The 26,999-nt window shown below is 29.6% G+C and overlaps 2 protein-coding genes across 2 annotated transcripts in view; one reads left to right on the top strand and one right to left on the bottom strand.

Annotated features, from left to right (window-relative positions):
• The first annotated feature begins 2,795 nt into the window (after positions 1-2,795).
• Positions 2,796-3,932, top strand: LOC119679521. Its single transcript, XM_038091917.1, has 3 exons — positions 2,796-3,460; positions 3,526-3,648; positions 3,708-3,932. The coding sequence occupies exons 1-3, from the start codon at positions 2,883-2,885 to the stop codon at positions 3,838-3,840; spliced, it is 834 nt and encodes a 277-aa protein (XP_037947845.1). The 5' UTR covers positions 2,796-2,882; the 3' UTR covers positions 3,841-3,932.
• A 2,250-nt stretch (positions 3,933-6,182) lies between these two features.
• LOC119674484 overlaps positions 6,183-26,999 on the bottom strand; it is a 23,726-nt gene continuing 2,909 nt past the window's right edge. Inside the window, exons 2-11 of the mRNA XM_038085620.1 lie at positions 23,996-24,155; positions 21,116-21,330; positions 20,654-20,735; positions 15,762-15,921; positions 15,491-15,627; positions 14,547-14,858; positions 14,166-14,437; positions 10,966-11,091; positions 8,702-9,091; positions 6,183-6,575 (exon numbers count right to left, since the gene is read on the bottom strand). Coding sequence (XP_037941548.1) covers positions 6,468-6,575; positions 8,702-9,091; positions 10,966-11,091; positions 14,166-14,437; positions 14,547-14,858; positions 15,491-15,627; positions 15,762-15,921; positions 20,654-20,735; positions 21,116-21,330; positions 23,996-24,155 — 1,962 coding nt within the window. The 3' untranslated portion in view covers positions 6,183-6,467. The remainder of the gene's footprint in view (positions 6,576-8,701; positions 9,092-10,965; positions 11,092-14,165; positions 14,438-14,546; positions 14,859-15,490; positions 15,628-15,761; positions 15,922-20,653; positions 20,736-21,115; positions 21,331-23,995; positions 24,156-26,999) is intronic.

Below are 26,999 nucleotides of genomic sequence, written 5' to 3'. Positions count from 1 at the left end.
CAGAAGAAGACTAAATTGTTGTACAATAGAATTTTTTACAATTCAGTATAGAAAAGAGTGAATAGTAAAGTACTAATTAGATTAGAGTAATTAAAGAGTAATTAGATTGGTGATTATCAATCTGTTCAAAAGATGCTTATAAAGTAAAAAAAATCTTTAACAATTTTTACTGAAACAATTATTGCTGCCCTAAGGGAATTGAGTAAGTGAAGTCAAGTTATTAGTGAAGTGAATTCATATCATTTATGAAGTAAACCTCATCACACCATCTAAGCGCTTAATTCCCTAATTAGCTTATACTTATATATAAATACATAGTAATATAATAATACTTAAAATGGGAATAGTAAATAGTAAAATAGTAAAGACAAACACAAAATTACTTTCAGAAAAAGAGTATAAAAAAGAAATTTAGTGCTAGTTAACACCACCAAAAATAAACGATAAAGGTAAAAAAGTGAATGATCATGGCAAATTTACGCTATTATTGGTCATGACAATTGTCAAAATTGTACTTTTACTACTATTGTATTTTTGAACTTTTTGGATATAGTAATAAGATTATATGTGGTATGCTTATTTGATATGATCCTTAAATCTAGAAGAATGAACAGTTGGAATAACCTAATATAAAATGAATTTTACAAAAACAAAATCAAAAACAAAAAATTAGTTTGCTAACAGCACTAAAAATAGACAAAAGTGTTCTGAAACAAACAAATATATTAGATATTAGCGTCTTCTAAAACTTCTTTCACATATGCTTCCTCATTTCCCAGACCTCTATTTCAACGAAATGAATAATTCTGTTCAAATAATTCCGTTGTTGAATCGCGGATACAGCAAGCTGCTCCATAAAGTATACTTTTATAGACTCAATCTTTTGTAAATACCCATCATTACCCATAATGAACACGCCGTTTTCACTTCTACTTTAGTTAGATTGAGGTGACGATCATGTGGGTTAAAGGACACATCGGTATTGAGCAAAACGAGACGGCAGATGAACTTGCAAAGCACGGATCAAGCCATAATTTCTGTGGCTCAGAGCCCAGAATACCACTAAGTTACAACATGACGGCAGCCTATGTCTATAAGTGGATAACCTCACTTCATCTTAATAGATGGAGAGAGTTGAGCAATTGCAGACAGACCAAACTCATGCTGCCGATACCGTGGGCCAGGGAAGCGATAAAAGTGCTTAGCTATTCGCGGAGCACTCTAAGCTGGCTGACCTCACTAATTACTGACATGGCAACATCAAGTATCATCTCAAAAATATAACTCTTGCTGAGGAAGACTATGTCTAGAAGAAAAGGAAACAGCGGTGCATATATTGTGCCAATGTCCAGCACTGGCAAGTAGGAGGAAGACTGTCTTGGGACACCATTGGGTTGGTGATGACTTGGCAGGAAATCTCAAGCTAAATGAGCTGCTTGTATTAACAAAAGATGTTGTTATGCGAACGGAAGCCACCCCAGCTTTAACTCAATAACAACATCCAAGAATCGAAGGATGAAAAAGGACCCAAGTAGTTTCGTGGTCTACATCGACTAATCCTTCACTTCAGTGCGGCCACTTGTTGGACAGTGCGCTGTCCCACCATGTATAGATTTAGAATTTCAAATATTAAGCTTCTTATATTTTATGCTTTGATTACTGCAGTGCAGTTTCAGCTGGAAGTCTTTTACAGTCAGATGATTGGCATCCACTCAACACATTCCTACGAGTACGTTTAATTGGATTCAAGTCTTACACTATGGCTTTCAATGCTTTCCACCTACTGGAAATAAAAAAGATTGTAACACAAAAAATAAACAAAATATATTTAAAAATTTGTGAAAATTAAAAAGATCCAATTAATAATTTAGACTTCTATTGAGAATACTGTGACGATATTAATCCTAGTAATTCTGCAGATTAAAGAATTATAAATAATTTATAAGTGTTGTGAAAAATCTAATATATTATTTCAAAATCGTGGTTAGAGAAACTGCACATTTCTTTGAAAACTTATTTCAAAAACTTTGGAAGATTACAGGAAAAAGAAACAGTCAAATAAAATTTATCTGACTATCTGGCTTTGGATACGAGAAAAAACTGGGTTTTTTGAAAGTCCTATTGACAGTAGTTTGTTCTAGGAAAAATACGCAAAAATTAATTTCAAATGAACTAACCGTAAAAAGCTCTGCTTAGCTTATTGTTATGCTTCTGGAGAATGTCTAAAATTTTTAAAATTCAGATATTTCTTATAATAGCAAATTATTTAATGAAATCACTTCTAGAAATTAGGCCGCACTTCAACTGGGGCCCCCTTCTTCAACACGCATGGTAATATTTCCAGCATTAGCATTGGTCAGATTCTTACCTTTATAAATAACTCTATACTACCATTATAAAAAGGATTCGTGGATTCAAAACGTCTTTCTTAGCTTATTGAGGAAGATTTGGTCCTTCCTCCACCACAACTAACTAATTCAACTTAGTAAAATCTCATTAATAATGTGATGTGACAATGTGAAACATCCGTACTGGTTATTATACGTCAAGTAGTGATGTGATGATAAAGTTTATTAGGTAAATACCTGTATTAGGTTTTCATAAAAAGTTAAAGCTTCCGGTATTATCTCATTTAGCCATGGTTCTATATAACACAATAAATAACAATAAATTTTAAACTAAATCGTTGAAATCTTAATCAAATTATTTTTTAATGTACATTATTAAAATGAATCAACAAAATATTAATTGAAAAATCAAAAGAAATCTTTTTTTGTTTGTAATTTTTTATTTTTATAGATTTTTGCACTTTTATAATTTTTGTAATAAATTTTGCACTTTTATAACAATTTGAAAAATTTGAAAATCTTGCAAAATTCAAAATGCGTCGTTCACGGAATAGAAGTTCATTGGATAGGCGTTCAACGCGTGAGCGTTCATCGCGTGAGCGTTCAGTTACCACATATAATAGGGTTGTGCCTACTAAAGCCGCATTGCAGTTGATGAAGGAATACAAACAATTGCCGGCGATATGTCCCAAAATGTTTGATATGGCTTTCGATCCAAGCTACACCAAGTTATTGGAGACTGTAGAATTACATGAAAAACTTATGCAAAAATCAAGAGAAGGGACTACTTCCCCTTCGTATATGACTAAACTCACTGATATGCAATGTATGCTCAGCAGCTCAGATGAAACTGAATCAAAACAAACGGAAACCAGTTCTTTTGAATTCAACAGAAAGTCACGATTTAGTTCCCTCTTTTCAAAAGTTAAATTTTTGAAATATCGTAGAAGTAGCACAAAGGAGGATGTGAACTATAAGTCCATAAGTAAGGAAAAAGAAGTAGAGAAAGAGGAAGAATTAATACAATTTCCTTCTGATATCTGTCTACAAAAGTTTAATGACGAAGCGGATCTAAGTCGTAACCCAAGTTATTCAAAAGTGACTATGCCCTAGTAAATATTATTCTATATTTTATTATCTTGTATGAGTTTATAGAGATATTTTTTATTTTATGCAGTAACTTGTTCTGTCTTAATCGAATTCGAGAACAGAAGCGACGTTATGAAAAACAATTCCAAAGTGAGATAAAACAAATTCTGGAACAAATGCCCAATGCATTTGAAATGGCGCGATTCCATAGGTGAGATTTTAGTTAGTGCTGATTATTGTATGATATTCATTGTTTTTTCTTCTTCTTAGTTTTCTTGCATATACTTCTTTGTGGCCTCCTCTACACACTAAGCATGAGATTGAGTATACCAGTAATATGTTTAAGCTTTCTCCAAAACAACAGAGTCGTTTAAATTATATAATGAGTAATGAAATTACTTAAACAAGAAAATGGAACATTAACACTAAAACTTAATGGAATATCTAAAAATATCTTCACTATTTCAAAATTCGTAGCTCTTAAAAGTGCATCAAAATAAAAAAGTAAAAAAATACAAAGTGATTTGAAATACTAACAGTTCAGTAAGTTTCTATATAAATATATTACAAAAAAGTAATTGTTACCGGGATATTGTTAGTTAAGTGGTATTTGAAAAAATCGCCGAAAATTTATGACACCTCATCACATAGGATATGCCGTCGGTATCAGCTTTAAAAAGGGATAATATCCCACTAGGTTGCCAATATTTTTTTGACTACATGGAACGTAGACTCAATGTCTTCTTCTTTCCTTACGCCAAAACTTATATACATGATGAAAAATGATATTGGCAGTCGGGTACTACATTCTATATTGCTGTCTGCAACTCCGGTTTATTTATATTCAATATATAAAATAAGGATCGGTGTTAATATTATTTTAATTTTATTAATAATGATATATGGATTTAAATTGGTATTATAAAGTACTTTTACCTTTTAGTGTGTAGAGTGAAAAAGAGTTAAGTTTTAGCAGATAGTGTTACAAGATAGGGTAAGCATACGCATGTCTGCATATTAAAAGGCTATATTTTAATGGTTATCTATACTTTTTTTAAAAATTTCTATAAATATGTCTTAATATATATATCAACGGTTGGTAGGTCCATGTTATGTTGTATAATGAAGCAATCATTACTAAGGCAATACCGTTATGTAGAATAAATGACGGTCAATTTGGATCTCATGTAGATCGGAGCAATGCACAAATGTGCTTGTATGACCACAATTTTCATATACCAGAAGAATTAGCTGTTTTGGTAAGTTCATAATTGTTTAATTATAGTTTCAATTTGATTTTCATAAGCCTTGCAATCATGTAGTATAGCGTGTTTAAGGATCTGCTTCTTTTCTTCTTTTGTTACTATCTTCTGTATTAAGTCTATTGTTCTTAATAAAAGGGTGAAGATTTTTGAAGGTTTGAGGACTTTTACTTGTTTCTTTCCTTATGAAGATTTTCCATGTAACGTTGTTATCGAGAGGTGAAGAAGATAATAAATATTAAATACTGAAAAAACCAATTCTTCACCATTCATAAATTATTTGTAGTTTATTAATAATGGATTAGGCTCTTCTGTCATAAGCTATGTAATCTCTTTATTTTCAATATTGAGTCTATTGCTGTTGATGAACAGTTGAAAGAGTTCTAGTGATTCAACACTTTAGCTCTTGGGTTTCACATATGCTTTATATGAGGAGTTGTTGTTGTACGTCAAGTTCAGATATTTTAAGAATTTGTACCATTCTTAATTGTAGTTAATAGTTTTGAATTTACAGAGTTTTTTTGGGTCATAAAAATTTATTTCGAAACTTAAATACTTTATCTTCGGATATAACTAGGTAACATTCGGCAGAACTAACTTATTTGACTTTTAAATATTGAACAAAAACACTAAAATAATTTTTCTATAATACACTTTATTTAATTAATTTTTAAATAGTTTTATGCTTACAAATTTAATTATTAATATACACTCATTTATTTTATATAATTTTTTTTTGAAGTTTTACGTATAAAATTTAAATTTTGCATTATTTTTGTTTATTAGTTTTTAATATCTAAATATAATGTTTAAATTCATTTCTTGTAAAATCTATTATATATCATTACAAAGAATTTTATTTTATTTTAGTTTATTTAAACTAATAACTAAAATTTTATTTAGTTTATTTATATTTAAAATGTAATAACAAATACAAATAATTTAAATAAATAATATTGAACAGTTTTTATGCTACAGAAAAATTTTTCACACTTTCATGTTTTGTTTGTACAAATAATTTAACAACAATAAATAATTTTATATCTTTTCGATTTGTTTATTAGTTAATATTTAATAATTTAATAAGCTTACCTCTAATCAGTAATAACAATTAATTTATTTTTATTTATTTTTTTCATTTAATTCTATTTACTTGAATATGTTTTATTTAAATTTTTTGTTTTTTTAATGTATTTTGCTTATTTATTTAAATTGAATTAAATTTCAGTTTTCACTCTTTGAGTTTACATTTAATTAAATATATGAGTTTTAAGAATTTTGAATGTTTTTATTTTACATAGAGAGTACTTAACTAGTAATTATTACATCAAAACATTTACAACATTTAAACGAGTTGTAATAATTATTTTTATAATTTTTAGTTTCACTTTTATTTAATTTTATTTCTTGATGATTTGTTTTGACTTTTTAGTAATTTTTATATAATTAATTAATTCTGAAAAAGTATTATTAATTCTTTCAAGATTTCAGAGCATCAATTTAGAACAGTCATTTATTTTCTTTATTTATACTTAATGTCCTTGGCTCTGTCCTTTTAATGTCAGGACATCTCAAATCCTTTTTGTTTTCATAATAAAATTCTTTAGCATTTACTCAATCACATAGCATTATAGTCATTTTACATTATAGAATATTGATTTTTTTATTTTGTGATTATATTAAAATTTTTATATGATTTTGCTGTTCAAAGTGCGATTTATGAATTTTTAATTAATAATCCATTTGCGATTGAATTATTCATTTATCGTCAGAAACGTGTTGCATGATTTCGTTCGGTTGTGATTAAAACACTCTCACCGTTAAACGGATGATCCATTTCCTCGGGAACAGTTTTTAATAGGCCAGTGTTGGAATTCTGCAAATAATAGTTAATTATATTATAATACATGTAATATGTCTGCACATCACAAAACCAATATTAATTATTGCAGTTTTATTAGATAGTAAACTATAATGTATATAAAATAAAATAAGTTTTTAGGAAGATACTTCTTTGACAGTTTAACAGACTGTTCTTCGGTAGAAACGAATGACCCATTAAATTATCTAAATTCAACGAGATGGATTAGGTTTTGTGGTAGCAAAACGGCGAAAAAACTTTAATTGAGGAACATTGAAGTTATCTAAGTTATCTAATGGCCTGCCATTGCAACCAACGATATAAAATGTCTTCACAATACAAAACAAAATATTAATTATTGCAATTTTGTTAGAGAGTGAAATTATATTATAATACATAAAAAATGTCTTCACATTATATATTATTTATTGCAGTTTTATTATAGTACTAGTTCTAAAAGTACACAAACAATTTAGGAAATTTAGCTAACAGCTCTGAAGTGGTAGGTTAGAGAAAGAAGATGGCAAATTTAATAATCTGTACTGTTCCTATTTGACATTCATCAGAACACGTCCTCCTACTATAGGTTCTTATTTAAAGTATATATTTTATGTCTGTAATTAAGATATTATTGCCTACAACAAAATACAGTGTATTTATTGCCTACCACAAATTAAGATACAATTAGAAGAGGCTCTTTAAGCCTTAAAGGTTTTTTTTAAGTATTACCAATTTTTAGAACACAATTAGTCAATAGGTCTAAGTGGATTATTAGGATCGCCGGTAAACCGTAACATAAAATATGTATATGCAAAAAGAAAAGGCTATTGTAGATAGAGCAAAGGTACTGGATATCATTGTCTCTAAATCCAAAAGAATCCACCAATTTGTTTAGATGCGCGATAATCCTCTCAAATATATAATGCCGATATGTCACTGTAGGTTAGGGACCCATGCTAGAAGATTGAATATGTGACGATAGTGTTTTACATCAGCTTTGTGAGTGTTCAAAATTATTTCTTATTATTATTATTATTATTATTTTTGGTAAATAAATTCTTAGTCATTTATGTATAAACACGACAACTGGACAACATTTGTTATTGAAACTTTTGTTCTCCAATATATCAACTATTTTTTATATTCATTAGTTACCAGGTATTAACACTGACCAATTATTTATTTTTACTTATGTTATTATTTTTAATTTATTTCATTAAGAAAATTTTTTCCATTCATTTTGTTTAATTTTTACTTGTTTTACTTTGTTTTGATTTGTTTTATTTTATTCAATTTATTTTAATTTTATTTTGTTTTGACTTGATTTTATTTCATTTTAAATAATTTTATATTATTTTATTTAATTTTGTAATACATTATTTTACTTAATTTTTTTCTTTGTTTTTGAATTTAGTTTATTTTATTTTATTTCATATTATATTATTTTATATTACTTTAATTAATTTTATTTTATTTGATATTATAATAATTTATTTATTTTGTTTTATTTTGTCTTACTTGAATTTATTTTGTTTTGATTTATTTTACTTTATTTTATCTTATTTAAATAACTTTATTTCATTTTATATTTTATTTTAATTTTGTTCATTTAATTTAATATTATTTTGTATTAATTTATTTCTTATTGTTTTGATTTGTTTGATTTGATTTGATTTGATTTGATTTGATTTGATTTGATTTGATTTGATTTGATTTGATTTGATTTTATTTTATTTTATTTTATTTGATTTTATTTTATTTGATTTTGTTTTATTTTATTTTATTTTATTTTATTTTATTTTATTTTGTTTTATTTTGTTGTATTTTATTTTATTTTATTTTATTTAATTTTTTTTTTATTTTATTTGATTTATTTGATTTTATTTTATTTATACATAATTTATTAAAAACATTATAAATTTTAAAACAAAATTCATGGTGATTTTAGAAATTTTATTAATTAAGTATCTACACAACTTATAATAGGACTACGAATATAGTATATATATTTAGTATAAAAATAAAACTAATTGTGTAAAATTTCCAAAAATTTTGTGTTTATAATTAAACCAATAAATCAAGTTAAATTGAAACACAAAATAAATAAATAAATAAAAATGATTTTTGAAGTAAATATTTACCGAGTCACCATATCCAATGTTGCCGATTCCCACGATACTTCCATTTCCGCTAGTGCCCAGTGGCGGCGTTTGTGGCTGCTGCTGTGCCGCACATAAAATGGAAGCGGCAGCAGAATGTGGTGGCATGCCAACGCATAAAATTCCACCTGCTGGTACCGGTTGCAACAAACCAGTACTACTAACCGTAACACCTGCTCCACCTGCGCCACCACCCACCGAAACGGGTGGCAAGGACTGTGATTGGGTCGCTGTTACCACTTTATGCGCAAATATTGGCGGTGGTGTAGCGAATGTGGCCAATTGCGATGGATGAGACATTGTAACGCCAGTTATGGTGTTCGAACCAAATATGGGACTAGTAGAGTACATAGGATGATGGGCTAGATCAATCTGAAATTTGTGATGATTGATATGCATTGCGGTTAGTTGGTGAAATCAATGATATGTGGTTGATACGCGTCAATTTAATTAGTGTGAAATATTATACAAACGACATGCAAATCTTTGTGAACATATATCTTCGTCAATCAATAACATATTGAATAAAGAAAAAGATGTGCTGTTTGTTCATAATTACAGAAATGTTGGTTGCCCTTTGCCTTTAATTAATTTTCGCAAAATATTTACTTATTTTCGTTTAAATTAAATTCAATATTCATAATCAATACTATAAAGCGCTTCTTCTGTATCTTGAATTCCAACTATTTTTCATTTTATTTATGCGCTTTCACGTTTCTCTTTCGTTTGCGTTCTTTTCCGCATAATTAAGGCTTTACGGAAACTGAACGCTTACCAATGTAGCTTAATTAATTTATGTACAGTATGAATGAATGGTAGGTACAGTATGAATGCATGATACAGTACGTTTGCATGATTCCGTATTTATAAATTATATTTTCAGGATATCGTGCTTTACTTTAATTTAGCACTTCATTTCTATTTAAACACTCAAAAATGATTTTGTGTTCTAGCAAATGCGTCATTAATTGTGTGTATGGGTTTGGATTGTGTTTATGTTTGTGTGTAGTGTGCGTGTGTATGTGTGGGTATTGAGTCGTATGTGTGATAATTTATTAATTTGTATTTTAATTTACGAGAATCAGTAGCAAAGCACGTCATGCCCATTAATTACTTTAATCACAGAAGTTTCTTAGATATCCACGTTTACTATGGAGTAAGAAAGATATCATCAGTATATAAGTCGAGTATTGGTTGCGAAAAGTTTTTGTATAAATAAATAATAATGTGTATATTAGTGTCGACCTCACTACTAATGTATATAAATTTTGCCGGGCTTTAGGTCGTGTTTTTAAAAATTATATTTTTATACAATAACTTATATCATATAAAAACAAACTAAATATTAAATAAAAGATATCACAGTTGTTATGGAATAAAAGGGATCGTGCACTGCGACCTAAAAGATCTATTGAGCCCCTTAGTCGAATTAGGTAAAGTGTTGCTCCAAGTCCGATTTCTCTAATGAAAGACAGTATAGAGCCTATCTTTCTGAGTCTTGGATCCCTATTTTCCATAAAATACCATTCTAGGTGTTTTTACCGCTTGTGCATTAGTGCTAGGTACTAGCCCAAGCACATGTTATGCGGTTTCTCTCTCTCTTCTCAATACTATCTGCAGTCTGATTTGGACTGTATTCCTAACTTCGTTAGATGATTATTCAATCTACAGTGACCGGTCAGTAATCTCATAATAATTCTTAGGTTATTGTTTTGATTTTGCTATGCAATCTTTGAAGCATTTTAGGTTGTAAGTCTCTAAAATCATTTTAGATTGTGATAGCCTTGGCAACCTTTTCCAATAGAGTTCTCTTTTTTTTCTCTGCGAAGTTTATAACAACGGATAGAGTTTCTTTTCCTGAACATAGAATGGTTCATAGTTGTTAATATTGTTTATTTAATATTAAATTTGTTTTTAAACAATATAATTTATTATATAAATATATAATTTTTAAAAAAAGGACCTAAAACCCGGCAAAATTTTAACACATTAAATAAAAATAAAATTAAAATAAAATTGAACCATAAAATTATCTTACGTTTTCTGTTCACATTGAATATTTATTTAAATTCTTCTCTTTAAGCATATGGTAAAAACATTTTAAGACTTTACCGAACTTTACTAACTAACTAAATGCTTTTTCTGAAATGTTTTTTTCTTTGATTTTTGATTTGTGTATGTTAAACTTTTGTCGAATATCCGTGCACGTAAACCGTATCGACATCGGCGTCAATCATTTCTATTACCTGTGAGTATATGTTGGGTTCAGCACGTTTCAAGTCAGCTTGTCTGGGTCGACCCAATGTAGCACTGCAGTACGCTGTCATACGTTGGCCGCCAGGTGCTGCCATTTCGGCATAAGTTAAATCAGTCTGAAAAACAATAAGCAAACAATTTTAGATGCAAGTAAGTCAAATAGAATACTTTTTAATTATGAGTTTTAAGTGCAAACTTAAAGGAATTTATGCAATTTTGGCATAACGAAATCGCGCACTCCTCAATGGAGCCAGTAATGCAGTTTGTATATATGGCATAATAAACACTACAAATGACAGTTAAGCTCCTAAAACGAGGAAATAACGTACGATAAATAACTTCGAAATTCGTTTAATGCAAAAATGAACAACAGCAACATCAGCAATGAGGCATCAGCAACATCAGTAAAAGTAACGGCAACAGCAACAGCAACAGCAACTCTTAAACTGGCAATAGCAAAGTGCAGTGAGTAGTGTAAAGTGAATATCTACAACATAACATTTTTGTATGCTGCTTCCCTGTCTGCCCTGCCTGCCCCGTTGACTACCACTTGCTATAGCACAAATTTAACCTAAAAGTATTTCAACGATTTTCTCATTTCCTAATGCAGCATTGAAGGCGCAAACAATGCAACGCAAATTTTTTAATAAACCACATTAACCCTAGAAAAGCGCCATAATTTACACAACCGCCGCAACGAACCATGGAGCGCATGGCAGTGGTGCGCGGTGTGTACAGAGTTTCGTAAGTGTTTCATTGGAAATTAAAATTCAAGGTATGCAGCATTGCTGTGCACAATCCTATCTGCGAATGTGGCAGTAACTTGCATTTGCCTGGATGAGCTGCAATAGCAACTGCGACTGTAGCAACCGTGGCAGCTGCAGGAGCACTACTTGAAGTTTTGCGTTAAACTATATCAGTTCTGGTATTTTTGGTGTTGCATAGAAAGCGGATATCCTGACATGCTATTTTCGTCTCTAATATTTATGGGTTTGCTTGCATTGCGGGTGCAGGTAAGGAACTGGGTATGAAGCGATTGCTGGCAGTGTTGATACACAGGAATGGTATACTTTGTTGCATTCGGTGTTGATAAGCTAAAATGCATTTCCAACTGCACATTTTTAGTTTCAGATTCACTCTCCTAAAACATTTTTTTCCCATTATTTGAGCGTCATATTCCGTGCATGTCTGTTTATCAGTGCACTTATGTGCCTACATATTTTAGTGTAACTTCTCAAACTGAACTCGTTGTTCTTTTGCCAGTTTAATTAAATTTTAGTCTTGTGGTGAATTTATTTGCTTTTGAATTCCCATACCGCATTTGCAATTTTTTATATCGAAATCCCAAAGTTGTGATAGGCGAATAGGCATGAAATATAACATTCTTTCTTTACAAAAGCTATGATATTTATTACTGGAAGGGTTTTTACAAAAATTTAATCAATAAAAATACAAAATGAAAAATATCATGTTAATCAAATAATAAGACTCCCTTATCTTGAAAAATGAATGTAATTTTTCCTGATTTTAGATTTTTAATTAGATATGTGCCTATGTTGCCATATTCCAATAAGAGAGTTTTCAGAAAAAACATAAAAGGATTTTAGCATACATAGAATAGATTTCTTAACAAGCATGAAATATCTAAAATATAAAACAATGACAAAAAATAGATCTCATAATACAAATATGATTTATAATATGCCCACAAATGCAAGATTGTTAATGTTATGAATTGCTTCTTCCACTTAAAAATATAAATCGTATTTTATAATGTATTGAAGTAAAGACAAAAAAGTGGTGTCGACTCCAGAATTCCCTTAATTTGTCAGTTTCCTTAACATATTGCCAAGCAAGACCAGTTGCAACTACTCCGACTCCTCATAACTCACTCTTTTCGTAACACTCTGACATTTCTTAACTTACTGACGTTGACCAGAATTATGACTTCTTACTACTGCTTAGTATTGCCGCCTACATATATATATAACCAAAATCTTATCAAAATATGAGACTTCTATAATAGTATGCAGTTTTCTTTTGCTATACTAAAATTAAGTTTAAATTAAACATATATTTATCAATATTAGTATAATCAGACTAAAAAAAAATTTATTTATAATTTAGAAATTATAAATTATTCTACGATTAAAAGTTAATTTTGGCAGGATTGCCATATTGTGATAGTATCATCATACTCAGGCAATATTACAACATTAAGAATGGATCGCTATAGTTAGACAGGTCCGACATATCATGGCAGGTTCACTATATTATGGCAGAATCGCCATATCATAGCAGGATCGCCGTATCATGACAGAATCGCCATATCATGGCAGAATCGCCATATCATAGCAGGATCGCCGTATAATGACAGAATCGCCATATAATGGCAGAATCACTATATAGTGATAGTATCACCATACTCAGGCAGGATTGCAATATAAACACAAGATCGCCACAGTATGGTAGGTCCGACATATCATGGCAGAATCGCAATATCATGGTACTATCGCCATATCAGGCAGGATCGCCATATTACCGCAGGATCATCAAATCATGGCACGAACACCATATCATGGTAGGATCATCATATCATGGTAGGATCACCATATCATGGTAGGATCACCATATCATGGCAGGATCGTCATATCATGGCAGGATCGGCATATCATGGCACGATTACCATACCATGGTAGGGTCACCATAACATGGCAGGATCGTCATACCATAACGTGATCGTCATATCATGATATCATGATCGCCATATCGTTATAGGAAATTTTAAGTCTTTAAATCTTTACATATTTCCTCCTTTTAAAAAGTTATAGCTTTCAAATAATAGTAATAAGAAAACAGTTAAACCACTGCATAAAATTTGTTCAGCTAATATCCAACAGCATAACAAGATCTACTTCATCTTCTAATCTATCTTCTACATGTCCTTCAACTTCAACTACATATTGTTTGTTTCACAAATTAGTCCAATTAAGTTTTGTTTGGTAGTTAAATATTTTAGTTGGAAGAGATTTATTATTTTTTAAACGTTTTAAGTGTATTAATATGTCATTTCAAAAGGCAACTGTCTTCCAACCATTTCACAATGGTTTTCTGTGTATAATAAATAATTATTGTTTAACGAACTGCAAGTTTGAAATTATTCTAGGCTTCGAGCCTCACCGAAACTTACCTTATTCTGTGGCTGTGGCTGTTGAGCAGGATAAGCTGCAATTTTGCTAGCTGGTATCAGTGTGCTATATTGGACATATTGTCCATGATGTTGCTGTTGCTGCTGCAGTAGTTGCAAATGACTTTGTGATTTCTTGTCGACAACAGCATAAGTTGGCACAATATGGTCATAAGTAGTTGAAGTAATTACAGCATTTTGTTCAGCTAAAGCGGCAGTGGCGTAAGCACGATTATGTCCTTTGGTTGTCCATTCATCATCATCATCGCGTCCATCTTTAAAGCAGAATAAAAAAAATACAACAGAATTTTTTTTTGTAATATGCATAGAAATGATTGAATCTGTTGGAACGTATTTTGGAAATGAAACTGAAATGAAACTTACCCTGTGGTATGATATCTGGATTTTTATCAATGCTATCTAAACTGCTGGTAACATGACAGGTTTCTCTTCCGTTGCGCATATCCTGTATTGATTGACCATTTTGTAATGTACCCATACCGGCGCTACCATTGTTATTTCGTCCGCCGCCAGAATGCTGGGAGTAATTATTGCGATCACGGCCAGATGAGCCTCGTACACGCACAATTATCACAATTATAAGCGCAACAAGAAAAATGCTGCCAACTATGCCAACCAATATGCCCAAAAATGGCCGGATATCCTCTATGACGGGTGCATAAGCGAGTGAATGGTCTATGTTGTATTTAAAATAAAAGTAAAAAAGAGAAAAAATTTCGACATTTAAACTTTTTCAAATAAAAATTGAATTTTTTTGCAGGATTTTTTATGCTGGAAAATAAAATGTGATTTCTTTTTTTTCGATAGAGTCATGAACTCTTGTATGGCTGGGATGAACTTTTATAGTTAAAAACTGTTATTATTCTTACTGTTATCGGTTGATTTATTAGTAAAAGTTGCAATTGGTATTGGAAAAACTGTTGTAAACTCATTTTGAAACAAAATTGGTTGATAGCTTTTTTTATATGTTATAATAACTGAAATTTATTTTAATAAAAATAAAATGTGAAAAAACTTTATGTTAAAATATTAGCAAAAATTATATTTAAAACTTATTCAAAACATGCCTTAATTTCAATGTAAAATAAAATCACTGAAGAAAATATATATAAAAAAAATTATATTAATATTATAAAAATATTATATAACATTAATAAAATAAAAATTTTTTATTTTTTAGTATTTATTCTAACTAAATATAAATAATGTTAATATATTCTTTTAATTTAGCTGCTACCAAAGAGGATATCTTTTTCTCTACTATTTGCTTTGATTTATCTTTTTTTAATTTTTTTTTTTTGGTTTACCTGTTTGCTTTTCAGGATCCTTGAGTGTGTAGACTTGCAAAATTGTGGCATTGCTTCGTCCTTTGCTATTGTGTGCAATCAAAAAGACATTGTATCCGACGCCTGGCACTAAACCACGTACTTCAAAGTATGGCGTTCTATTTTAAAATATTTTCATGAAACGGAAATAGAAATAGAAAAAATACACAAAAATCCACAAATCAGTTTCAGTATTCAGATTCAGATTGTTGAAAGCGTTGAGTGCAGAGCAGCCACACAATTTCGTACTCACTTTGATTTGTAAATTTTGGGATGACGCGTTGTGCCATTTACGTAAACTTCCATTATAAAGTCTTGCATCAGGCCACCATCGAAACCCTCAATGCATTCAATTTGAAAACCAGTCGATGTTTGATTGAGTAATGTGCAGTTAACCAAAGGATCCGGTTCGCCTGTCAAGTGGTCAATTTTAAGTAATTTCTATTTTCACAAAATTTCATTCATGAAATCAGATTGTTAAATGCTTAAATGTATGCTAATGTACTCCCACCCAAATAAATAGTTCAAAGTAATGATTTTTTTTTATATAAATTTCGGATGTCGAGTAGACTCTTCATGTTTGTTTAGTAGAGTAAATATGAGGATATTGAATATTTCTCACATGTGTTTATTTTGGAAATTTGAAATTTAATAAATGTTTATAAATAATATTTATTAAATATTACAAATTGATGAAATTTTTTAAGTAATGGAAATTATGTATAGTTTAAGTTAAAAAAAGAATTCTTCATTATACACAAAACTTAATACTAGTACATTAATTAAATATCGTATAATTTCCTACTGCATATCTACAGATGTAGTAGGAATAGACAAGAATTATTATTAAGAGCGAACTGGATAATACTAGGTGGATTAATAAATTATTATTATTATTATTGCATTATTATTATAATCAATCTGGATCATACTAGGTGTATTGATAAATACCTGGCCTAAGTATTAAAAACACATTTTATTTTGAAAAATCGTATTTTATGCTTCAATATAGTCCAATAATCTTTCAACATTTGTATATTTTTTAAATAATACGATTTATTAAAAATCTTCCAAAATGTATTCCAGTTTCCCATTCCACTTCAAAATCTCTTTCGCTGAAGTCATCTTTTCAAGTGTGGAAACAAGTAATAGTCATTGGGATACAAATCTGGAGAAATCTAGTGGGTGAGAAAGTATTTTGTTTCGTAATTTATTTAATTTTGGCTTGGTTTTCGTTGACGTGTGTTAAGTGTGTGTTATCCTGCGAAAACAAAATTTTTTCTTCGACAAATGTGTTGCTGTTTTCTTGATTTTCTCATTCAATTCATCCAATAATATGCAATAGTAGTCTGATGTTATTGTTTTTCATTTTTCCAAATAGTCTATGGAAATGATTCCACTTGAATCCCAAGATACGGAAGCCAAAACTTTTCCCGCCGACTGTTGAGTTCGTGGACGTTTGGGAACACTACCTCCAGGTTCTACCCATTCTTTGGCTTATTGTTTTCCCTTAGGTATGAAGTAATGGATCTATGTTTCATCAACTGTTATTACTCGATTCCTCGTTATTACTAACCTAACCTAAGCCGTATAATATTAGATTGTAATCAATTCATATTGAACATTAGCAGATGGGATCGTAAGAACAGATTCAATATAAGAGTTTTAGTGAATTCGAATTGAGAGACTTTGTTTTCATCGTATGTTCTTATCAAGAGCGGCTCAGTGTTTGTAGTACATAGAAGAATAGGTACGTTCTTAATTTCAAATAAAAATTCCATTGTAAATCAAAATTGTTAAAAATTCTTAAAAATATTAATTTTAAACTTAGTTAACCCATATATTAAAATGTATATATATACATTAACTTTTTCCATAAACCTTAGTAGACTAAATATTTTAATTTCAGAAAAAAAAAATGTAAGTAATGAATCAAAATTTAGAAACATAAAGTTTACAAAATTCATATATTTATTATTGACCACAAATTTGGTTCACAAAATTTTCTTCTTGGTAAAAATGATTGCATTACTAAATTTGAATCGTGGAGAATATGGTCCGCCTGACTATGTGTGCGTCGTAACGAAAAAAAATAGATGCAGAAAGGTTCACACTGTCATAAATAAGCCAACTGTGTTATTCAATTTACAAAATAAAATTGTTGCTGAACAAAAAAAATTTATGGTCTTATCCTCGATCAACATTCCGTTGGGAGGTATGCTCTATTCAGGAGCACCACGCCGCATCTCAGCCGTTAAATTGAAGAATTAATGCCGAAAAACTTTTCCCACAATCTACATGCTGGTTCTGGAATTGAGAAGCGAAGGGGAAATAGTCCATTCAGACATATTCATCTAGTTATAAAATATGTGAAGAAGAACCAGTTCAAAGGGTGATGCACAAGGTATTTGGAAGTTGATGGCGTTTCTGGATTGTGGGAAGAAAACTTGTAGGCTGTGCAGGAGTGGTTAAGAGATGGGTAACAAGTTATCCGGGATTTATTTTTTTTAGAGTTACATGAAAAAGAATTAGTTCAAAATGCGATATCGAAATATCCGGATGTTGATGTGTTTTTCGATTGCAGTGCGAACTAGTCGTGCCTTAGATATTGTGAAGCGGAGGACAACAACCCATTCCTTTGATGGTAAGATATTTTAAGAAGAAAAAATTCGAAGCGTGGCATCAAAATATTCAGATTGTGATATATCCCCAGATAGTATGTGATAAAAGAAAAACTATTAGTGTTACAACACATTACTATTTATAGTATTGTGTTTCGTATGCATGTGAGGAAGTATCTATTGAATGAACTACAATTATATTTGGAAAATAAATTTTGTGTATTTTATTAATATATTGAATTAAATGCTGTATGCTGAAATACATTTATTTTTAGTAGCATCTTATGTGAACTTTTCATAATAAATTCAACCAAATTCAATCTTTGTTTAATTTGATCGACTTGAATTGATAAAATGCATCTGCGTCAGTGAATTAACCTTAAATCCATAAGAATAATTTACTAATAGTTTCATATAGATAAATTTATAAATAGATATCGGTTAATTGAGCAATTTGTCTCATCGTTCTTATTATATGTGGTATTATGTAGTATAGTTTCTATAATAACCAACGCCACGTCTTATAAGTACGTATATAATATTATAGATGTAGGCATCATTTTTAGTTGAATTAGTTCTACAGTGTGTATGTAGAGATCCACATAATCCAAAATGTGGTCTAAAGATGAATTAAAAGGCATTAATGCCAAACTACACGAATATATAGAGAAACTGCAATCCGAAAAGAAAAGCGCAACTAAGTCTTACTCGCTTCACACTATCCAATAGAATGGTCACATTGATGGTTTACTGAATTATAAGGAGAAATGCTGATAGGTTAAATGTTAGTTGCAATTCAGAGATAAGTGAGAAAAGTCTCATTTATTGGCTCTGTCACTACCCAGTGGTTTTCAGAATACATTTCTTCACTCTAGGTATTCTATTCCACAAGTGCCTGTCCGATTTGTAGATATAAAAATTAAGAATATCACTCTTTTTCTATCAAACTGACAACGTAGTTCGTAATTTAAAATAGTTGTCTCTTTGAAACAGTTAATGTTACCATAAAGTTCTGGTAACATACTTAACTTAGTGACCTACATTTGCTTGTGAACGTCATTTACTTTGTCATTGCTATGCAGTATCCAGTAGGAATATGCTTCAGACAATAGCTGATAACAAATAACTGATATCATTGATATCGTTTGCCCGGTTAGCATCCAGTAATTTTGCTGGTTTATTTATGAAGTTAATTATGCCTTAGTAAAATATATAGTTAAAGTCAAAGTTAAGAACAAAGACAAGAAGAAGAGAAAGACTACATATTCCTGTCATTAAGTTGATAGGGCGCTTAAATGAATTTTATGTATGAGTCCGGAAAAGGTGAGCATGACGCATACACACTTAAGGATTTAATCCAAGAACTCTATTATTGGACTCTATATAGGGCTCACTAACTAATGCCGTTTTTGGTTTGAAAAATCGGCTAAATTTTTCAATTGAGATTCACATTCATTACAGTTTACTTTTTCGATTGGTAAGTCTCGAGCGAAATGATTAACAATCTAGATTAATATATAACACTCTAGATATTTTGCCAGAGTATCAAGATTACTCTGAAATTAACAGCTGTTTTGTATGACTTGACAAATAAAGTGTGATTTGATTTGATATATGTATGTGTAAAATATATAAATGTCTACTAACACTACTACAAAAATGTTTGATTACTCTATAAATGTTCGATTAGACAATAAAATGTGACAAATCGAAAGTAAATCTATATTGAATCGAGATTTAGTAATCGAAAACACTTTCAGAAAGTAATAGTTTGTTAATAATTCCGTTTTCTTTTAAAAAATAGAGATTTCAAATATGTTATATGTTTTATTTAAAGTAAATGATTTTTGTGACAAAGGTTTTATGTTTGTCCTGTGAACACATTAATAATTTAAGTAAAGTCATTCTAAATTCTAAATAAATTCTAATATAAAAAAGCTGCAAAATTATTGAACGTAATAACGTAACCGTAAAGGTAAATTATTTTAGGTAAAGGTAATTATCATATCCGAGGACTTTAATTAATACTATTAATAATTTCTTAACTTATTTAGGTTTACCTTCCATAATTACTACACTATTCAAGTTTATGCCAAAAAACGTGCATAGTTAGAAAGCTCATATCTTTAAATACTGTCTTAGTATCTTAAACCTGATAAATTTATGATTTATAATTAATATTTAATTTTGTTTATAATTTTTCTATTTGATAGTTTCAATTATATGTTCCATCAAATCTTGCTAATTTAATAATCAAATTACAAATATAGTTGAACAACAATTTCCCCTGGTGCGTTCAAATCATTTCAAAACATTCTGGCCATTTTAAGATACCGACCACTTTCAGTATAAATGGTATGACAAATGTTGACGAAGAATAGATTAGCTCATTTTACGCTTCTTACAGATTTCAGAACTCTAACACGTACGGCCTTATTAGCATATTCATACGGTGTATCGAACTGCCGATATGTCGTTCAATGAATCCCAATGCGCAAAGGACATAATAGTCAATTTAACTCACCTGCCGGTGTAATTGTATAAACGCACGGTTCGCTCTGGTCACCAATTTCATTGCTTGCCCAGCACAATAAAGTTCCATAATCCTACAAGAAAAGATATTTAAGTACCAAAGCACCAATGCAAATTCAATGGCTCCCAGATCCCATACTGAGTGGATAATTTATGCATGCATGTGTGCGTACATGTTTCTATGTTTGCGTAAATGTATGGGTACTTCAAACTTCATAAAAATTCAAAACCACAATTCGTTCGGAAAATTATGCGCGTCTATTGAAAAATTGATGATTTATCACAACTTACACAACTTGAACAAACATATAAACATATATGGACATTGCTCAGTCTTCTTCGGTATATCGAACTTGAGCTAGCCGACATTGTGTATGTTCAGTCAACACTCATGCATGTCATAATTTATGCAGTGACACTCGTAACGTGTTCTGCACGGTGCTGCCACACTTACGTTTTCCGTCATAGGCGTGTAGTGTGCTATGCTACGTCCACGGTCGACAGCTATAAGTGATGCCGGTATGTCAATGGTTTCGCCAAGTGACGCATTGAATTTCCAGATGTAACTTGCTTCCGTTGGATTTGCTTCAATTTCACAGGCAACCTTAACGGTTTCATGACGTCCCGAACTGTAGGTGGTGCGTTGGCCCGCGCGACAGAGTGGTGCAACTACAATAAAGAAAGGCAAGTATGAGTGATTGAATGGATATGGAAGTACGTGTGTGTGTAAGTGTTGGAATGTTTGGACTGAAGTATGAAGTTATGTTTTTGTTGTTATTTAATTTGCATAATTAAAACAAAATATTGACTTCAGTTTAAAAAGCTTAAAATGTAATTCAATCGCTTTAATGCATTCTTTGCTTTGTAGCCAATATATGAACTGCTCTCCGGCTTATCTGATTTCCATTTTAGGATTTTCAATTTAACTTTATCGGAAAATTCATTTATAGTCACATTATTGGCGATTGAATGGCAAAGTATAATTAATAATTTCGCAATTAAAATTGTTAAAAAATTGAATTGCCTGAAAAAATATGATTTCATATAATGTTAAAGTTATTCTATTTAATTGTTTTTAATTGTTTTTCTGAATTCCATTTCTATGGCGAAATATTTTTAATAAAACGTGAAAAATTGTGAAAATAAATTTGCACATACTATTATACTAGTTTATTTAATTTTGTAATTTTGTTATAAATGAATAGGAGTAAATACATAAAAATTTGGAATATTAAATTTAAAAACTTTATTGTGTAGATACATAAATTATTTGCTGAAGACTTGAAACGAAAAACAATTTCATAATGATTTAACTGAAATTGAAATATTGTTTTGAGTAAGAGAGCTTTATTATATATATTTATATAATATAAATAAGAAATTTTATTATTTCTATTATTAAAATGAATATTTGGCTGACTATACAACTGCTTCGAGTACTGCCAAATAGCAATCGTTAGTGGTTTTAGAATTATTTATTATATTTAATTATTCGTAAATAATTTTTTGAGACTGCAAGTAACAAGCGTTAAATTCGTGCCCTGCCAAATTTAAATTCCATACATAAACTATATAGACTATAACTTTCATTTACTTTAATTAATTAAAAAATTAATAAAACTAATAATTTTTTTTTGCATGTAATTTAATACTTTAAGAAATACTTTTCTATTGAAAATAATTATATTAAACTTTATATTAAGAATTTAGTTTCTTTCGTCAAAACAGACGTTAAAATTCAATGTAATATAAATAATAAACATAATAATATACAATATTATTAATAATAAATATAATAATAACTTTATATTACTAATAACAAATATAACATGAATGTAACATAATTAAACCCAACAGACAGTTGGCAAGGTTATGGGGTCCACATTTTGGAACGCACATGAAACTTTGTTCATCGAATTCCTTCAAAAAAACCAGACCACTAATATTGATCGCTACGTTGCCTAATTGGTATCGCTTCAGAAGGAGTATATTTTGAAGGAGATAAAATAAATTTGGAATAAAATTTAAATTTGTGTGTTTTATTTACACACAAATCCGAGTAGTTTTTGAGCAGAAGATATATCAAATTTCTATGGAGAATTTGGACCAACGAAAGGTCTTTCTGTACTTTGTGCCACATATTCTGACAGAAGACGAAAAAGACTGTCAAAGCCAGCTTTGCAAATATATATATTTTTAATATGTATGTAGGATTTCGTCAAGTATGTTAGACATTATAACTGGAAAGAAATGTAACGTGACATTTCCTATATGTTTCGATTAAAATATATTAAAGGGCAGCATGTAAGTAACCAAAAGAGATAAAATTATTCTTTTAGAAGAGTAAAATCATAAAAATACTCAATGTTTTCTTGAATTTGAAGGGAATTGTTTAAAGTTCATTCCGCTCAGAAGATTAATCAGTGATCGGACTATAGTGGTATCCGACTTATAGTAAATGCCACATATAACTTTTGTTCTTTTTCAAGTATTTGATATATTTTTATTAAAATAATAATTGTTCTCTATAGCTTCAGTAAGTATTCATTTAAATAATAAACTTTGAAGTAAGTTACTTTGCACCATTTCCACCTGGGAAGTGAAAATTATTTTAATTAATTTTTAAAATTGCGTAAACAATTTATTGTCTTTGAGGTATGTATGACAGTGATGTTTTTAGAAAATGTGTAATGAAAAATAAAACCAACTTTTTATGATTTGAATATTAAATGAAATTTTAAAATACTCTTGATTTGTCCAGTATTTTAATAAATAAATTTTTGTGATTTTTGTGTAGGTGTCAGAAACGACAGTAACTCAAAGAATTTATAAAGTATGAAAATCATTCAAAAGTACTAATAACATTTTCATTAAGTTTCCGAGTCTCCGAGTTTAAGAGGGCTTTGGCTCTCAACAATGACTTGGACATTCCATGTCCATAATATGTTGGCATTCCAAAGGAATATATACCATTACATTCGACCAATTATTTGGTTTATTTTGACAAATATTCTGTGAATGCATAGTTACAATGCAATCGGTGTAGGTACGTATGTTTAATTAAGACTGCAACAAACATTTCTACATAATAATCACAAAAGAATTTTATATCTGATTTAACCACATTTATTTGTGATTTAAATGAAATTGAAAAATAGTGAAATTGGACTGAATTTGCTCTATGTGTATATAATATTTATTATTTAATAGCATTGTTAGTTTTATAATAACATAAATATTATTTGAAAAATATTTTTTAATATTCTTAAAATAAAATAATATTAATTTTTTTTGAAATAAATTTATATAAAATAGTTTCACTATATTCACTTACATTTTATGTCCAAATGCACCGGATTACTCTCACCGTCACCTTCCCGATTGCTTCCAATGCATGTATAAATCCCACTACGTGCCCGGCTAGCATTTTGTAGTACAAGACTTTGGTTGGCCACAATGATGCCTTCAGCGATGTTGTTCTCCAAATTGTTACCCTAAAACCATACAAATAAAATGAATATAATGAAATAGACATAATTTGTGAAAAATGTATTTGTACTATAATAGCTTTGATAGAAAATAATATAGAAAAAATAAATTAATTCTACATTTTGTGTAAAAAGTATATGAGTAAGGGTTATGACTATAGAGATAGTCATGTTCAAATCATATGTGACATGATTGCTTTTTTCAATGAATATTGAAAATTTGACATTGAAAGAAACATAAAAATTCGATTGAACTTTGGTCATGGTAACTAAATTTTCTATACCACCTCACGTTAGTCACAACAGTGTTACTTACTAATAGCGTCTTCGATTGGTAAATCTGGTGTAATTCTTGCAATCGAGTTGCTCTGGAAACAATTTTCATAATACTAGAGATTAATTAATAATACTCTAGATATCTTCTCAGAGTAGCGTACCCACTTACTTACTGCTGTCTTTCTATCCTAAGTGGATTATAGGGCCTTACCCTATAAGTAGCATGATTAACTTGAAATTAACATCTGTTTTATATGTCGAACGTTGAAGTTATTATTTTATAAGTCAAAGTGTGACTTGATTCGATGAATGTATTTATAAAATAAATAAATTTATACTAAGACTACTACAAAAATGTTAAATTACTCTAAAAATGTTTGATTGAGCAACAAAATTTGACAGATCGAGAGTAAATCTAGATTGAATTCAAATTTACCAATCGAAAACATCAATAATATGAGTAAATATTAGTATTATTTACACATTTTTGAAGTAAATTTATATATACATACATAAGTTCATGTATTTATGTATATAATATCGTATCAAAACAGTGAAAAAACATATGGAAACATATGCAAATGACACTTGAGATTTGATTGTCAGCATAACATGCTTTTATGGTCACTACCAGAACAATCATAAAGTTGACATAACCATTTATTATATGATTATCTGCATAACGTGGTCTCATTGTCAACTGTTGAATTGGTTGTTTGTAGATAACTTAATTAAATCGATTCAGTGCGGTTTAAAAAGCTTAGCAGATCTTTAATGTTAGCTTTCGCTAGCTATAGAAGACTATTAAAGCACAGTTTTCAAAAAGTAGCTGATATCTACTTTTAAAGAGTAGAATATACATAATGAAAATGAAAGATAGATAGTTTTCGTTTGTCTGATTGGAGCTGTGACACTGGGTTATGAAAAGAAAATTTTTTGTTTCTAATAGTCACCCTCACTGGTGTGGAAAAATATTCTAAAAATAATTTGCAAATTTTTGGAAAATTTTTGCATGAATCTGCCAAAAATATATACTAATTAAAAAAAAAATCTTGACTATAGGTAAGTTATTTGTTATTTGTCCTCTTACTTTTTCGAATTTACAACTTTTCTCAATTATGGAAAAAATTGAGTCGTCAGCATATATTTTAAAATATATACAGAAACATCTTTAGTTTAAAAATCGAACGATCATATAAACTTTTTTTTTATTTTTCTTGTTTATTTTGAGGCTTTATTACAGCCTCAAAATTATTCCCTAATTAACAAAAATTAAAGGTCTCTTCTTATAAGTGGATTATGAATGAATGGGTGAAGGTATCGCAATGGATCTGTAAGGACTAACTGCGTTTGTCAGTTGGACTTACTGTCATAGTAACCCAATCTAACTTAGTTGTCAACTCATAACCTTTACATACCATAAATATAGAAAGTCACAACTCTATTCTATTATTAAGTTTGATAGAAGCAATGATGATGAATAGGTGTATGTATTGCAATCGATCTGTAAGAGCTAACTGAGTTGGTCAGCTGGATTTACTGCCATAGTAACCCAATCTAACAATTCATAACTTTTACATAAATATAGAAAGTCACAACTCTATTCTATGATTCATCTATTATTCTATTATTAAGTTTGATGGAAGCAATGATGATGTATTCTATTATCAAATTTGATGGAAGCAATGATGATGAATAGGTATTGCAATGGATCTGTAAGAGCTAACTGAGTTGGTCAGCTGGATTTACTGTCACATGTGACTTAATCTAATCAAGTTGTCAACTCATAACTTATACGTAAATATAGAGAGTTATTACTCTATTCCATTATTCATCTATTATTCTATTATCAAGTTTGATGGAAGCAATGATACTCTATTATTTCTTGGTTTATTTGCTTCTTTACCCTGAATGCAAGCAGTTATAATATACACTTATTTTATGCATATATGTATAATAATATTATATAGAGATATTCTCACTGGAAGGCTATTAAATTTTTCACTTACAATTTTTTTATACACTAAGGAATAAAATAAAAATAATTTTAAAAAAAAGTACAAAAAAATAAAGACTTTCAAGGAGTAAAAAAAATTTCTATTTTCTAAATCGTGCAGTTTATTTTATTAGTAGTTGGCCAGCGGCGTATGTAAAAATAAAAACTGCAAAAATGGGGAAAAATTGGGAAAAATTCATAATAAGAAATTTTATGCCCTCAGCATATTTTGGCATATGTACGTGTTATGTGCGTAAACTTGTGGGTAAAAGGTACTTGACTATGAATGAATTCGATGTATATTATGACTTATCCTTGTTGATTTGCAACTGCTTAAGGCTAATTTATATGTAAATAACAAATTTCAATTTACTATATTAAAGCGGTATTCGACATTCTTTCACTTAACCAAAATAGAATGGCGAAATACTACATAGCATATATAACATAGATGCGTAAAGGGGGAAGATTGCAAGACCATTCTTAAGAAAAAATATGTATTAACGAGAAAAATGTTGTATCTACTGATGTACATAAAATTCTTATTCTAATTTTCATTGTTTCATATTAACTGAGAA

The sequence above is a fragment of the Teleopsis dalmanni genome, chromosome 2, assembly GCF_002237135.1.
Source record: "Teleopsis dalmanni isolate 2A chromosome 2, ASM223713v2, whole genome shotgun sequence".
In the NCBI taxonomy this organism is placed as follows: Eukaryota; Metazoa; Arthropoda; class Insecta; order Diptera; family Diopsidae; genus Teleopsis; species Teleopsis dalmanni.
The sequence above is the reverse complement of the archived record's forward strand: the minus strand, read 5'-3'. Positions and strand labels throughout refer to the sequence as shown.

Bases quoted from the DNA above. Each gene is read 5' to 3' on its own strand.
- LOC119679521 (XM_038091917.1), top strand. From the start codon at position 2,883: ATGCGTCGTTCACGGAATAGAAGTTCATTGGATAGGCGTTCAACGCGT. The intron at 3,461-3,525 runs GTAAATATTATT...TATTTTATGCAG, and splicing joins TCAAAAGTGACTATGCCCTA to TAACTTGTTCTGTCTTAATC. The intron at 3,649-3,707 runs GTGAGATTTTAG...TCTTCTTCTTAG, and splicing joins GAAATGGCGCGATTCCATAG to TTTTCTTGCATATACTTCTT.